At 31.0% G+C, this 16,979-nt stretch overlaps 1 protein-coding gene across 1 annotated transcript in view; it reads left to right on the forward strand.

Moving 5' to 3' along the window:
- The window catches only part of LOC107371999 (uncharacterized), a 34,297-nt gene extending 31,107 nt beyond the window's left edge, over nt 1-3,190 (forward strand). The window contains exons 4-5 of the mRNA XM_015940145.3: nt 2,288-2,404; nt 2,940-3,190. Coding sequence (XP_015795631.2) covers nt 2,288-2,404; nt 2,940-2,959 — 137 coding nt within the window. The 3' untranslated portion in view covers nt 2,960-3,190. The remainder of the gene's footprint in view (nt 1-2,287; nt 2,405-2,939) is intronic.
- Nucleotides 3,191-16,979: the final 13,789 nt, after the last annotated feature.

The following is a 16,979-nucleotide window of genomic DNA, read 5'->3' on the forward strand; positions in this document are numbered from 1 at the left end:
TATTGAGAAAACATTTAATTATTTAATAACATTAATATAAAATAGTTCAAATTGATGTCAAATGACAACTAATGATGCTCAATAAGAAACGAACGCCTTTTATACTCTTTTTTGATCAATTGTTTGCTTATTTTATTGTCACACAAGTAAAAAGTCAATTTTTGAAAACACAAATGTGCACGCGCTCACTTCAAACCTTGTGTCTTGCCAAATATACAGTATTTTTATAATTTGATTTAAAAATGCTAATCAATGAGACAATTAATAGGTCATAATTTATACGACAAAACAACAACACTATTCTGTGTACATATTATTGAATAATTGCCAGACAAAATTGTGCTTTCAGGCTGGTTTTAAACGGCACAATATACAGCCACGGAAAATGAGATGCGAAAATTTTTGAGAAAGTTGACGCATAAATTGATAACTTATCAATTTGATTTGATAAAATTAGAGATTAAAGGCTTGTTGTTTTGATTCACCTTATTCACCTGAATTAAAAATTGAAAATGTTTGGGGTGAATGTAAATAATGGAAATGATGGATTTCCAATCAAATATAAACTATCATCACTGATAAATAAAATGTAATCTTTATATGCGCAATTGATACCAAAAGTATTCGCATCTCATTTTCCGTGGCTGTATTTACGCTTTCAGAATTTCATTTTCTTCACCGCGTGTTTTAATATGTCATCTTTTTATTTTGAAACAGCTTTGCGTCCTGTATTTTCTCCAGGATTATCAATAATAAAACTCAGCAATTTAAAGCTTTGCATTAAAAATTAGAGCAAGGTGCGAAAGTGTTACTCACGATGCTATTATACTGTTACCGGATGTACCTAGTATAATTAATGTGAAAATGAACAGCGTTCTTTGCTGCCTTATGTTGACATTCGTTAGAACATCATGATTCTCTTGAGTGCAAAGTTCTGCCATTTAAAACTTAAATTTATAAGAGCCAATAAAATATCGATACATGAAAAGAAAAACACTGTTTTATGTTTTGAAGAAGAAAAACTATTCCAATTCAACACTTTATCCATTGCTTTTGATTGAGTTAACATTGCAATCGTTCATAGACGAATGATGAAATTTATTAAATAATATGAGAAATGAGCGAAAATAAAGTGACAATGTCATCATGGCGAATCATGCAATAAAAATGAAATGAGACAAAAAAGAAAGTAAAAGTTGTAGAGAAAAGTAAAACGAAAACAGATTGGAAAATGAATTGTTCAAGTTACTGACAGTGTTTATCTTCAAGTATCAGTGTTTATCTTCAGTGTATATTCATTGTTCGTGATCAGCGTCCATGGAGAATAGACTTGAAAAGTAAAAGTTGTTTCTATTCTGTCCTGAGTGTTTCTCCTGAAAGGCAATGCAAGAAAAAATGTTTATAAATGTGAAAGAAAAATGACAATAAAGTAAAGGTCATTTGAGATGGAATAAATTTCCGGTTCTCAAGGTGTCGGTCATTTATTCAATCTTTCACTTTTTGTTGTCCTTTTTTTGCTCGCCTTTCTTCTCAATATGTGTTGATGGTCAAGCCTCTCTCGACTCCCAGAAGACCAATAAACTCATCAATTCTTGGTGGTTCAAGGCAAAGAAAGCAGAAGAAGAAAAAACTTGCAAAACTAAACAAAAACAAAGTTATAGCGAACGAAGAATGCGAAAAAGAGAGAAAAAACCTGAAAAACTCATTTCTTTTTATTTCCATTCCGAGCCTTTACTCCCAGCCAACCAAGTGATTCACTGTATAATGCTATAACAATATCATGATAATCATTGAAACTGTAAAGTAAATGGCACATTAATATCAAAAGGCATCTCATTTGTTGTTACCAATATTTCCTTATCAAGATAATCACATTCAATACTCCAAAGCTCATGAGTAACTTTTTGTTTGTTCATTGATGGAACCATGATAAAAAGAAAGGAAATTTTTCTAATCCAACTTTTCCTTTCCATTTCCTCTAAATTATACAACTTTAACAGCCTATTAAAAGTTAATCTATTCACTGAATTTGTAGTAATAGAGTTGCCAAATTTTCCTGAGTAACTTGTTGCTATTTATTGATCATTTTTGCTATCAACACTTATCATGAAAATTTTACTCCAACTGCAAGTGCTGCACTTTGAAACGAGTTTATTCATAGAATTCATTCATGAAGTATATTTCCAATCATGAATTTCTTTTGTATCCTTTCAACTCTTTCGAATGTATCATGGCGATGAAAAGAACTCATTTTTTTCTTCTTTTCTCTATTCATTTTTCATTCCAGCCTCAAGATCATCGGATAATTTGTCAACTTACAGTTCCAGGAATGTAATTACAGTCTTGTTGTTGCTTCAATTAATGGTTTCCCATCAGATAATCAAAAGTCATTTCACAGTTAATTGTAAGTATTATCTTGAAATGTTCAATAATCGATGAATCGTCGAGATCAATTATGCAAAGAAAATGAAGGAAGAAAAGTTCATCTCAATTATGTTGCAATTTAATTTGTTGATAAATAGACAATAATATTATTATCTTATATTGAATGAAAATGAATTGCTTAGGAATGCTAATTCTTAATTCACTTAGATAATGGAATAAAATATCTTTTTACTTCTTTTTTGCATCTTCTCCTGATTCACAAACATGAATAGGAAGGGAAAGAAAAAATGAATCAGAAAATGAAAGGAGAAACAAAAATGAAGCCAAATGTTATTATTAGTTTAGCTTTTGTGTGTGGTGTGTGTAAAACAAAAGACAAAATCATTGAACTTGAAATTGTTATGTTGGAAAAGAAAGGGTTAACCTCATTTTCCATGATTATCTTTATCATGATAATCATTTTTCATTGAATAAGCATTATGGTTAGGTAAGAAAAAAATGAAAGAGAAAATTAATTTTTTGCTTTTTGTCTTCTTCTTTCTTTTCAATTTCAGTAAATGTTGGAAACTCTTGATTCTATCAAGCAAATTATTGGATTAACTTGAAGCCCAGTTGGATTATTAAATTACAAGCATTAATCTTCATCTTGTTTCATCAGTCAATTATCAAGAATGAGAAGGAGAAAAAGTGAACAAAATCGCAAACATAAAATTTTTTAGTCTCTTTTTTCCTGTTACCAAAGTATTACCTGATATAAATATGATATGCTAAGTTGAATAAAATTTTACCATTGAAATTGAATTAATTCAACTCGTTCGAATCGCGATATTCATTCCCTTATCAAAGCGCATTCTTGTCAGTGTGCCATCAATTATCGGCATTTTTATAAGCTAAGAGAATAATTTCGTATTGATTATGATGAAGAGATTTCTAGAATTTAATCGGGTAAAAAATCGGGTGGAATGTTCAATTTCTATTCTGATGTTAGTGATGACAAATAACATGATGAAGGCGATCATGATATTGATTATCGAGCGTTATTTTTGACACATAGCTACGATCTGGTCATGAAAATCGCAGCATGAATGAGCTATTTAGATATGAATCGATGATTTTTCTATTAAAGTCGGTAATATTTAACAGAGTGGCTGGTAAGTAGAAATCTTTATCAAATAATCCCTTTGAACTACTGTCTTTAATCAATTAGAATTAATAATCAAGTAGTTGACGTTTCAGTTGTAAAAATTATCAAAATTGACATTAATATTGGCTATAGTTGTTATGTAGTAGATGTAGTAAATCTTTGACTTCTTTGTTGAGAATCGACATCTGATGATGCTTTAGTGAGATTAGAAAAGACCGCATTCAATTAATTCTTAATTCAAAGGTTTTTGATGAATTTTCTTTCGAGTTAAAACTTTGATTGTATTTTTGTTATTTTGTGAATTGCGATTTATTTTTAGGTTTTTCTCAATTCAATGATTGCTTTGCATCAATATTTTCATTGGAAATCGCATAAATTAAAATATTGTCCACGAGTTCTATCATTTTCCAACAATCTACCATCATATTGATTAACTGTGAGACAATAGAGCTGAGTCAATAGACGAGCATAAAAGGATATAAAAGACAGTCGTTCATTATTCAACATTATCAGTTGTCAATTAAAATTCATTCAAACTAGTTATAAACTTGTTTTAAATCAAAAGTAAAGTAAAGTATTATAAAAATGCAACTGTATAAAATCGTATTTATCTCCATAAACATGGTTCTGATGGGCCTTCTCAATACACGTGTAACAAATGATGGAGCTGACACATCAGTTCCAGTTGCTATAAATCCAGAGGATATAACAATTTGATATCTATGCAAACAATCAGTTACTAGCACTTGCAAATCTGAAACTGTTATAAATGGGTAATCTATAATTCCTTTCAAATGTATCCAATGAATCTGAATAAATCACTTTAATTTAAAATAACATTATTTGTCCATCTTATTCATTTTCGCGTTTGAACATTCTTAATTCGATTCCATGTCAAATTTCAATCTTTTAATAATCTTTGCAAGTCTCAGGTTTTGTAACCATTCTACTTTGCGCGTCAAATCAAAACGAAGTTAGATCCAATCGATAAAATCACTGAAAAAAATTATAAAATTATCTAACAGTGTCTAGCTTAGTACAGGACATGACTGTATGTAAAGGAGTAGTTGAAATTATTGAGGTTTTGGATTGCAATGGTGAACTTTTTGTTGATTAAATACGTTTTTAATAATTTTTATAGTTTAACATAAACAATAACCGGAATCGAGTCTTGGTAAATTTTGATTAAAAACTTCAAACATTTAAATCAATTCACAAAAAAGCCAACAAAACCCAAAACCTCTATGCATTCACCTACTGTCGAGTATCCGGTTAAAGCAACTTGTGTTTCTCAGTCTCCATCTAGGGATAATGGCTTTCAGAAAGTGGCAGCGCTCAAGACCTAAGTAATGAAAGGATTCTACAAATTATCAAGGCAATGTAAATCTTCAAAAAATCATAGATGGTGACTGTGAAAATCGCTTTAACCGGGTACGCGACAGTACTTCTTAACCTACTAACTAGACTAGACTCTATCAGACAATTTTATTGTTTTTCATAAAGAGTTTAAATAAAAATGAGCTAATTTTAAAACGAAAATCTCAGGAGCCACAAAATTTCCACGAGAAGTTGACACCAGCTTGAAGCTTGAAGAATGGTCATATTGAATGCGCTATGTGCTTTAAAATTGGTGAATAATATAATAAGTGGAATAGTTACCTAGTTAGCCAAAACAAACTTATAATATTGGACAGAAGATGCGTCGTTTGATCGATCTCTTTTCGATCTACATTTATCAATCTTCTCGATCGTTAAATCATGTCGGAGCAGCTCTAGTACCTCAAAGCTTTAGTAGGGAAAATCATAGCTTCATTAACGTTATAATTTAAAGTTATTAGCATTTAAAATACGAATATTATATTTTCGAACATGTACGTTATAAAAGAAAAGATTTAGTCAGAAATTTTGAGCATCTTTTAATCTTGACCTTATATTGTTTACAAGTTTCATTTCTTATCATGAACGTTATTGGAGACATATTCTGATTGAAAGTTTCTTTTGTGTAAAAAATCTGTTTCCATTGAAGGCATACCTTTTTTTGCTCTCATCATCCTCATGAAATGAAGAAATGATTGAGGTTTGAAAATGAAAAAGGCAACAAAAAAGATTCATTGAAAAAGATGTCTTTGTTATGGTGAAACTTCTTTTTTCCTGTTCATCATCTTTACTCTTCACTTTTGCCTTTTACCCTCATCCTCATCATCTCATCTTCATTCCCGTCATCATCAAAAGTAGTAGGAAAAGTAATAGTAGTTGAACCTCCTAACACAAAAGAAGATAAGGTTGAGGTGGAAATGCATAAGCAGCAAAAGAAAAGAAGATTCTTTATTTCTTTTTTTCCTTCTCATCATCATTCTATATCAGTGTAATCAAAGTGAATATAAGGTGATAATGATGAACAATATGGTGACAATAAGAAAGACTTGAAATGAACAATTGCAGGTTATTAGCATTGCGGACAAAATGAGATTGATGATGATGTTTGCTGGTTAGTCTTTGCCTACTTTCGGTGGACACTTTCACACTGTACAAGGTGATCATCATGGTTTCCCTCCTCAACCTCATCATTGTCAATTATGGTGAAAAATTGTTTGACACAAAAAATCAATGATCATTTGTTGCATTATTATCTCTACTTTATGCATATTGAGTGTGAAATTGTCGAACCAATTTAATATTATTTAGATGGAAATGGATTATTCATGATTCTTGGCTTAATATTGTTCGATAACAATGTCTTTTGATAAATTGAACTCAACATCAGTAGAAGAAATTGGATTTTGAATATTTTTGACCGATGTTATTTTCCTTTTTTCATAGTTTTCTGTAATTATGATCAATGAATTCACCAGATAGCTGGATTGATTGGTACAACTCATGTAATATTTGAATTATTGATTCTTCACTTTGTTCATCAATTCAATGGATTTTTTTGCATCGAATTTTGTGTTTAAATGAAAACAAGTTTGAGTTTATTTACAAATGTAAATGCTTTAAAATATTTTTGAATAAAATGTTTGATTTTTTGTGACACTTTTATGTTTGCTTAAGCCATTAAACTTTTATTAATATTTAATTGTTTGCTGTTTCGAAAGTATCTTCAATTGCATTATTTTTTCAACTTTACTTTTCCTGATTTGATTTGATGTTCAATTCGTTCATCTTTTCAATATTTACAAAATGATCAATTAGATGGTGATGATGGTGATGATTGTTTTTTGTTTCACCGTTTTCTTTCTGTTTGCCAATGATTAAGATTCATTGTAAGCTCAAGTTGAATTGTTAATTTGACAAGAAACATCTTTATTTGTACTTGAAATGACAAAAGTAATCTTCAACAGTAATTCTTCCAACTCAACAATTGAACTCCTGAAAATACAAATGTCTTCATATAATTGGAACCATTTAGGTGACTCAAAAAGCTTCATGTCACATTGAATCAACTTCTGATTGTTGCTCTTTTCTTGCCAATCATCAACTTTGTTTTCAATTTTAGATTCTCTCTGATCATTCATAATTATTGAATCTTAATTCCATTTATTTTCAACAGTTTAGAAGATTCGAATAAAAAAATAAAAATTCTTAAAATCCACTGAAATTGAATCAATCAAATGAATGAAAAATTGTCAATTCATTCATCATTGAATTTCGACTCAGAGAGTTTTTATTAGCATTGAGTTAGAGGCAGGCCACTTTAATATTTCCAGACTCTTAGAAATTTTTTAGCAACATGGAACATAGCATTGTCTTGTTAAAATATAAAATGACCAGGGCAAAAGGTTTGCATAGTTGAAATCATAAACGCTTACAAAACATCAATCCAAGCATCAGAGGCCACCATTCTTACATTATTTCTTAACCTCATCGCTCCTCGAATCATAATTTTTGTTGCAAACTTTTCGTTGTGAAAAAATTCTGTTTTTTGACAGTAGTTTGCATGATTAGATTATAAATCTCATGAAGAAATCTAGGTTGCATCCCAACGAAAATCCCAAGTCATGACGTGATATAAAGTAGATAGAAAATATCAGGTATGATTGATAAAGAATGGAAATAAATCATTTTAGTCCAGGAGTGATTGGTCGATCCATTTCCATGCTTTTATACGGATTTTTTTTAATTTATCATGACAGTAGATGAGGAAAATGTTGAATTTTGAGGCCAATTCTCTTCATGATTTTGCGGAAATCTTGTCTATTGATATAAGAGGTCGAAATAAAGTCAAATCATAATTTTCAAGGTCAAATAATCATACTTACAAAGTTTGATCATTCTGTCACAAGCACTTCGTGAGATATTTCAATTTGCACTCAAGCTCTAAAAGAACATGAGAAATGCAGAGCTTCGTTGGAGTTACCCAGTCATTACAGGAGTTGAAGTTAAATTGCATGACCTTTGGGCTGTTTTGATGACCGGGATGCCCTTGTCTACCGGGTACAGATATTTAACTGTAATCCTTGTGATTTTCAGTTGCTTTGCTTCCAATGCCACGCAGGCTACACACCTAACAGCAACTGAAGCACAAGCCCTTCTTATCTCTTCCTGCTCGATCTCGTGGAACTCTTCGTAGATGAACTCTTTTAGGTCATCACGGTTAAGGATTGCGAGCACAAACCTTGTCCTTCAGTCGCCCCCAGAGGCAAATGTCACAGACAGTCATTTCAGTTTATAGACCATTTTAATAATTATTCTAGTTCGTTTTTCGGGTTCAAATTTTGGTAAGGGTATCTGAATTTTGGTTTCTAGTGTTGAATGATCAGAGTTATTTTACATCACTTTGTCTTTGGTTCAATCGTCTTTGTCTTTGCATCTCCAGCAATTTGCGCTAGGATCTGTTTAATCAAAAACGACAATTTATGACACCATGAATAAATACTAATGATATCATTATAAAATAACCTTTCGTATTAAAGTTTTGGCAGCATTGTCAATGCCAATATTTTCATTAGCCAAAACATAGCAAAAAGTTAGAAAACCATTTCCGTGAGCAGCTATGTGAAGTTGGACAACATTACTAGCCATTCAAACCTTTTCAAGATCACACTGTTGAGATAAAAATCTACATTATTGATTGAAATTACTATAGTTGGTTGAACTACAACAAAGGTCAAATGAATTTCATCATTCCATATGTTCCATCATTTTGTCAGACAGTTTATCAGTGGGTCAGGTAAAGGGCAGTTGTACGGAAGAGAGGACTATGAAGTTAAGTACAATATCAGTGTAGGGGGGAATTCTAACCTTGTACACCAACAAAATGGTTGGAGCAGGTTGTCGATCCTCAATGTTCGCCTTGGCATCAAAGTCTTTCTTGCTGCTGATTTAAAAGAATCGGGATTAGCTGCATCTGCAAGAATGAATGGACCAACTGCTCCTTTATAACAGACTCGATTCATCGATTCAAATCTTTTTTGTCCAGCAATATCCCACAATTATAGCATAATGGCCGACTTATGCTCCCAGACAAGTTGTTTAAGCGCAAAATCAACACCAACCTACCGTTTTTTCATTTAACGTCTTCATGAAGACATAACTCAGGAATAGCTAGACAAGGTTATTCAAAGTCAACGCTTTGTTTGACCTCTAATTGACATTGGAAAGTCATTTTCTGAATTATCATGACATGTTCATAACTCATACTAGCTAAAGGATATGAGTGATTCCATAACATTCATTTTACCAAATCCATTCATCTTTCCGTTGATATGAGTGATGAACATATGACTAATACTATCGGGTCAAGAAAACTTTGAGATTTCAGAAAATGACCTTCCGATGTCAATTAGAGGTCAAATAAAGAGTTGACTTTGAATAACCTTGAGCGTTGCAACTTATCGTTGTGCAATCTGAAGAAGTTTTCGGTTTCCTAGAGATTTCCGGTTCAAGTCTGAGGTTTGTAGCACTAACCATTCCTGAGTCATGCCTTCATGAAGGCGTAAAATGAAAATGTACAGTCAATAGAAACACGGATTCAATCAGATGTTAGTTGAATTATTAGTGACCAGAAAAAGGATGAGAAAACATCAATTGTTGAAATAAAGCGTATAGAGTTAGAGTTAACTACCCGTTAGTCGATAGTGTTGAGGGAAGAAGTTGTAATCATTTTTATGCATCTTCTGGATTATCATAAAAGCGGAATACTTTACGGGCAGCAGAAAATGGCTCATATTCAAGACGATAGTCAACACCTTCGAATAAATAATCTTCATAGTGAAAAACAGTACCAACAGAGGATAACCATCAGCGAGTGGCACAACAAGTCGTCTGGCATTGATAACAGTTATTTCTCTCAAACTATTAGAGTAATTTTCTTCAGATGAACTATCACAAAAGAATAAACGGGAATGATTAATGTAAGTTACTCTAATTACTTCCATAATTATGACTATCTAACTAACAATTTAAATTCCAATCAAGGAATTTGAATGGTTCAGGTTCATGTTTTGTTTGTGTGGTGTTTAAGGGTATAATTGTTAAGTTTGAAGATTGGGGTTTGAAAATTTATTAAGTTTTTGTCGCGTACATCAATTTCCCTTAAGTTTTTTTGTTAATATTGTGCGGTCAGAATTTACCTTACGTATTGAGATCACCACAAATAATTATTGGAGTTTTTAAATTAAATATATAATTGATTGTTTTTTTTTGTTTGTGATTTTTGTTTTTTGTGTAGTCGATGGTAAATATAACAATTAATGAAATTGATTTGTTTGATTACCAGGTGTGATAAATTTTCAATCGAATTATTAATTCTTTTGGCTTTTTATGGATTTTTGACTATTGATATAGTTTGGTTGTTAATAAAAATTGATAATTATTCTTGATAGGGTGTTTTCGGAGCAGTCTGCAGTAAATTTGTTATTAATAGGTAGTCTGGTTCATCTATTGAAATAATATCATATGCAAGGGGTTTTAATTTTTAATAAGAATTATGATTTGACTTTATTTCCACCTCTAATATCAATAGACAAGATTTCCACAAAATGACCTTGAATGACCTTGACTTTGAATTGTGACAATTGAATATCGCCGAAATTTCCATAAACCGAATATGCAGCCTCAAGTTTGCTCAGGGGCAAAGTAATAGTCGATCTACAATGGTAAAATCAGCTGAAATGTCCTGTATTCTGTTCATCATTGGTTTTGGCAAAAAAGATTGATCGCGAATTCTCAGTGAGGTAAAAACAATTGAAAGGACTGGAATGGCTGACGAAAAACAATCGCAAGAAATAGAAGCATAAAAACAAAAATTTTCAGAGTTTGTTCAATATTTAACCAATAACTGACTTCACATTTTAACTATAAACTTTCTGATACTGTCGAACAACGAATTCGTGTGGCTATTCTAGGTCGCTCGTACTCGTATTTGACCCCGTACTAACAATTAAGATCAATTATGTCAGGGAATTTTTTACATTGGCTGGCGTCTGTTCATTTTTATGTTGGTTAAAGGATGTTTTAACGAATTGTGCGGTCAATAAAATGGTTTTGAGAGAAATTTGCTTATCTTTAACGTTGTAACTTTTCAACGTCCGAAACACAATCAGTGTTCAATAGTTGGCACTTTGTAGAAAATGACCATCAAATGTCAGTAAGAGGTCTACAATTGACTGATCTTAGCTGACCTTCATTAACTTTTCTCTCAGAACTCTGAGGCTGATCAAACTTTCGTGAGTTATGATCTGTAAAGGACAAAACACGCACGCCGTATGATTTCAAATGTATATCTAAATAAATACATATATCAATACATATATCAGTATATCAATAGTATCTATTGATGCAATTTCAAACTTTGCATCTTTGATTTTATTTTAAATTTCCATATTCTGTATAAATAATTGATTCAAATCTTAGCAGGTTTTTGCATTTTATTCTTGATCAGATAAATTAGCTCAACCAATGTGTCGATAAACAAAAATATTCTAATCGAGCCTAAAGTTTAATTGTTATTTAAACGAGTTCATTGATAACCCGGGATTTTTTGAGGAGAAAAGGTTTGTGAATAATTCTCTTCTCATTTTCACTCTAACAACATAACAAGTTTATTGAGTTGGAAATAATGAAGATGCCGATGATCATGAAGATCATGATGATGATAAGGAATGTCAACTGATGAGGAAGTTGCATTCTTATGATGCTTGTTAGGGCAAAAAATGTTGACACAATTTAAATTAAATTGGTTCGCGTTAATTGTCCAAGTGAAAGAATGTTGAAAGTTTTTGTATTCAATTTCTTTTCAAATAAACACTTTATCACTGTTGATTCAACAGTCAACCTCCAAGGTTACCACTTAATTAAGAGCAACTTAATTAAAAATATAAATTGTCTCTCAACTAATCAGCTGAGAAGAGTGAAAACAAAAGAGCGGAGAAAAGGGTTAAGATGGTGTGATGAAGTGAGACAAGAAAGAGGAACAAGAAAAAGGATGGAAACAAAAAATTTCATCGAGTCTTTATCCTTTTGTTGAAGACAAAGAAGTGAATTCATTCTGATTAAATTTTTAATAGCAAAATGAATCAACTCAAGTTTCAATGAGTATTTGCCCTAATTTGCTTTGATTTCATTGTAACCATTTCTAGGTTGATCATCTCTTGAACGGTTCAATTGACTGGTCATAAAGTGTCCATCCATCAACCTCAATTAATATGGTTCAAGCAACATTGAAACCTTCACAATCAGTTTGTCATTTTTACTAAACCTTTTTCCTCTCTCAATCCAGGTTTACAAATTATAAACATTAATCCTTTTAATCCAAACAATGAACAAAAAAGATGAACTTTGCAACTTTTGAAAGCAAAGAATCATGAAGAGCTGGAAAGGAAAATGAAATGTAAAAAAGAGACAATTTTTTCAACAAAAGATGAACAATAAATTTGAATAAATATTTTATTCACTCAATTTCATGAATTATTATTGCATTATTATTGCATTGTTATTGTTTTGCTGCCTTCAATTGCAACTCTATCCACTGGGAGTTTTATTTCATATTTATTCATTGTAATAAATGAGTTAACTTAATTTTTTATTTGGTCTTCCATCATAATTTATTGGTGTAATCAAATGAATAAATAAATGTCAACTATTTAATGGTTCAATATTTGTTTTCATTTTGCCAACTAATCAGTTTCAAGTTAAACTTGCAGTCTAATGAAAACATTTGATTAATGTCTACATATTTAAATTGGCTCAACAGTTTCAAATTTTCAATTTCCATTGCACTTGACTAACAATTGATTTTTAAGTACCATTTGTTTGGTTATAGTCATGAAATTAAATGTCACCAATTTAAATGTTTTGTCAAAGTAAATTATCGAGAAAAAAACTGGTGATAAAAGTCGTTTGTTGGTTCAGTTAGTAGTAGTACAGATACACAAGATAACTCATACACAAGATAACTCACTTTTAATCGATATTTAATTAATAAAACTGACCATTAAATTATTGATTAAGTTCAATGCCCATGGTAATTAATGCGGAACTATTTTTGAACTTTATGAAACAATTATGTAAGTTCAAGTTTAAGATTAATTGTTTGCAATTAGTTTGAACATGAAAGTTTTTATGCTTTGATGATTAAAGTAAAGGGTTAAATAATGATACTTTTGCAGTAAATAAAGTAAGTTTAGCTAATTGTTTTAGTTATTCTTGGCTTAACAATGTATTAATTTTAAGATGCACAATTAACGAAAGGGTTAACATGCTAGTATATTCTATGTTAATAATGGTTCGTTGCATAAATGTATCAATTTAATTACATGCAATCAACGAACTGAATAATGATACCAAGTTCAATGTTTCAACTTTTTTCAGCGAGGCATGAAATGAATAATTTTGATTGAAAACGGAAACATATAAAAGGGGTGCTCTCTCTGATGCTAAATTGTCTTTGTTTTGAATTCAGTTGTTTATGAACATCAACAACATCAACATAAACAACATCAACATCAACAACATCAACAACATCAACTACATCAACATCAACAACATCAAAAGTTTACTTTAGTTTTATTTAAGTTTATTTTGTGTTTAGTTGAACGGAAATTTTGTTCAATCAAACAGGTGAGTTTTTTTTTTCTTTTCGATTTCTTTTCATTTATTCGTTTTTTAACCTTTTTTATCTTTACAGGCCAACAACACCAACAACACCAACAACACCAACAACACCAACAACACCAACAACACCAACAACATCAACAACACTACTTCAATTGGCCCCACAAAGTAAGTCTCTATTTTTTATGCAGCATTTCATGATTTCAAGAATTATTTAATCTAACTTTTTTTATCTTTTAGTTACAGCACTAAACCACACCAGATAAACACCAATTCAATCCGCCCCACTACAAAAAGAAAAAAGTAAGTTTAATAATTTTTATCTCTATACTATTTATCTTGCCTTACCACTGCTTTCCTCACCTTTACCTTTAGAGGTAAAGATACCTTTACCTTTACATATACAGGTAAAGATACCTTTACCTTACATGTATACCTTTATCTTTACATGTACAGGTAAAGATACCTTTACCTTTACATATACAGGTAAAGATACCTTTACCTTACATGTATACTTTTATCTTTAAATGTACAGGTAAAGATACCTTTACCTGTACACCTTTATCTTTACATGTACAGGTAAAGATAACTTTATCTTTACATGTATACCTTATCTTTACATGTACAGGTAAAGATAACTTTACCTTTACATGTATACCTTATCTTTACATGTATACTTTTATCTTTAAATGTACAGGTAAAGATAACTTTACCTTTACATGTATACATTATCTTTACATGTACAGGTAAAGATAACTTTACCTTTACATGTATACCTTATCTTTACATGTACAGGTAAAGATAACTTTACCTTTACATGTATACCTTATCTTTACATGTATACTTTTATCTTTAAATGTACAGGTAAAGATAACTTTACCTTTACATGTATACTTTTATCTTTAAATGTACAGGTAAAGATACCTTTACCTTTACATGTATACCTTATCTTTACATGTATACTTTTATCTTTAAATGTACAGGTAAAGATACCTTTACCTTTACATGTATACCTTTATCTTCACATGTACAGTTAAAGATACCTTTACCTTTACCTCCTATTAACCTCTACCTCTATCTCTTTCTTTCTTTCTCTCAACATCTCTTACATTTGACTTACCTATATTCCTTTGTTTACCCACGACTGTCCCTTTGCGCATGCTCTAACGTATACCTTTACACCACCCTTTTACCTATAATATTGCTCCTCCCTCTACCTCCTTCCCTTTCTTTTTGCCTTTCTTTTTGCCTTTCTTTTCCCTTTCTTTTTGCCTTTCTTTTCCCTTTCTTTTTGCCTTTCTTTTCCCTTTCTTTTTGCCTTTCTTCTCCCTTTCTTGTCCCTTCTTTTTCCCTTACTTTTGTCTTTCTTTTGCCTTTCCTTTTGCCTTTCTTTTCCCTTACTTTTTCTCTTTCTTTTTACCTTTGTTTTAAACATGTACATGTACATGAATACCTACCTTTAACTGTACTGTACAATTAGCTGTACATGTTCATGTACATGCACATAAGCCTTTTCTATTACATGGAAATGCAACTGTACATGTACATGTATACTTACCTTTAACGTTAAATGTAAATGTAAATGTACACTTAACTTTAACTATACCTTTAGCTGTACATGTACATGTACATGTACATAAACCTTTAGTATAAGATGGATATGCAACTGTACATGTACATGTATATGTTTACTTACCTTTAACTGTACTGTATATTTAATTCGATTTTTACTCTTGCATGTATATTTGACTGCACCTCTACACATTCATTTACTTTACCATACACATATATTCCTCTTTACCTTTACCTGCACATCTAGATTTAACATAACGTGTACATTTTACTTTACATGTAAATACACATTTATCCTTACCTATGCATGTGAAATTACCTTCACCTTTACATCGCTTTCACATTTACATGTACCTTCACCTTACCTTTACCACAACCTCATCGATACCTTATCTTAAACTCAGTCTACTTAATATATTTAGAAACTATTTTATCTATACATGGTTGTATTTTAGTTTTATTCTGAATTGAAATCAGGCTAATTTGCATCTAAAAAGCAACTCCAGGTGCATCTCTTCCAAGATTTGAACTCTTATCTGTATAGCTTCACATTTTTGCGCTTTTCTGCTGCATCTTTCTTGTATTGGAACTCATATTCATTATTTGAAGCAATTGTGATGTCACAATTTCTGTATTCAAGTATTTTTAAATAAGTTTGCTGATGAAGGCATCGTGATTGCCTATCACACTGACAGTTGTTGAGTGAAAAAATCTTTTATCTTATTTCATTCATAAATTGTTTTCAATTTTATTCCAGAACATGTATCGATTGAGAAAGGTGGAAAACTCTATTTCGTTGAGGCTTGTTAAAGTTCAGGACGCAGAAACTCAAGTAAATGCACAGGATCTTGAAGAAGCAGACAGCTTTAATGCTCTGAACTTCGCTGACTTCCCTATTTCGATGCATGAGTTTTTGTCTATCTTAGCACTACTACCACAGAAATATGTTCATTCAATGCTTTCATGCATTAGACAGGTAGATCAAATACGAAGTTTATTGTACATTTCAAGAAGAAATTACAATGCAACTTTGAGAGAACTAGAGAGCGAACCTTAAAAATTATGTAATTGCCCTTCATAATATTGTATTTTTGATAAGCATATCAATTAAATTTATATTTTCAATTGAAACTTAATTGTTTTTATTTGATTTCAGCAAATTATGAAGGTTATTTCGACCACAATTTCATCAACCAGTTCAGGGAAAAACAATTGTATTCCGTCAAAGAACGACTCCTTTTGGAAAAATCAATCAATCTCAGAAGTTGTTCATACACCGAAAATTCCGAAAGATGTAGTCTGTGTGACTGAAAATTCTAAGAACCCTTGTTTAGCTTCACAATATGTAAAGTATTTGAAAAAATTGCATAAAAAAATCACATATAAATCAGGTTATTGTCAATCATGTAATAATTCTAGAACAATTAGACATATTGATAGGCAAAAAATTAATAAGCAAAAATTAAAAGTAAATTCAAAGACCTTATGTATATTTGCACATGGGAACAAATGCGCCAGAGTTCGACAACTTAATAATTGGTTGATCAACTGTAGATTTAAAATACACAAAATGAAAAATTGTAATCAACATTGTTCAATCATGAGACATGAGAAAAACAAACTCAATGTGAAAATTTCTGTATTGTCTTTAATCTGATAAATCAAATAAATATCAATAACAAATCCTTTTGTGTCTTTCAACAACAGATAAAAATGATTTCTCCAGTAATTGAAAATTGGACTTGCCCAGAAACCATCGCGGCTCTTAAAAAATATTTGCATATGAAGCACTTTATCAATAGGTTGCAATCTTTCAAGAAGGCTA

This window comes from Tetranychus urticae, chromosome 1, assembly GCF_039701765.1.
Source record: "Tetranychus urticae isolate SD_2017Ah chromosome 1, NJAU_TeUrti_SD_1.0, whole genome shotgun sequence".
Classification (NCBI taxonomy): domain Eukaryota; kingdom Metazoa; phylum Arthropoda; class Arachnida; order Trombidiformes; family Tetranychidae; genus Tetranychus; species Tetranychus urticae.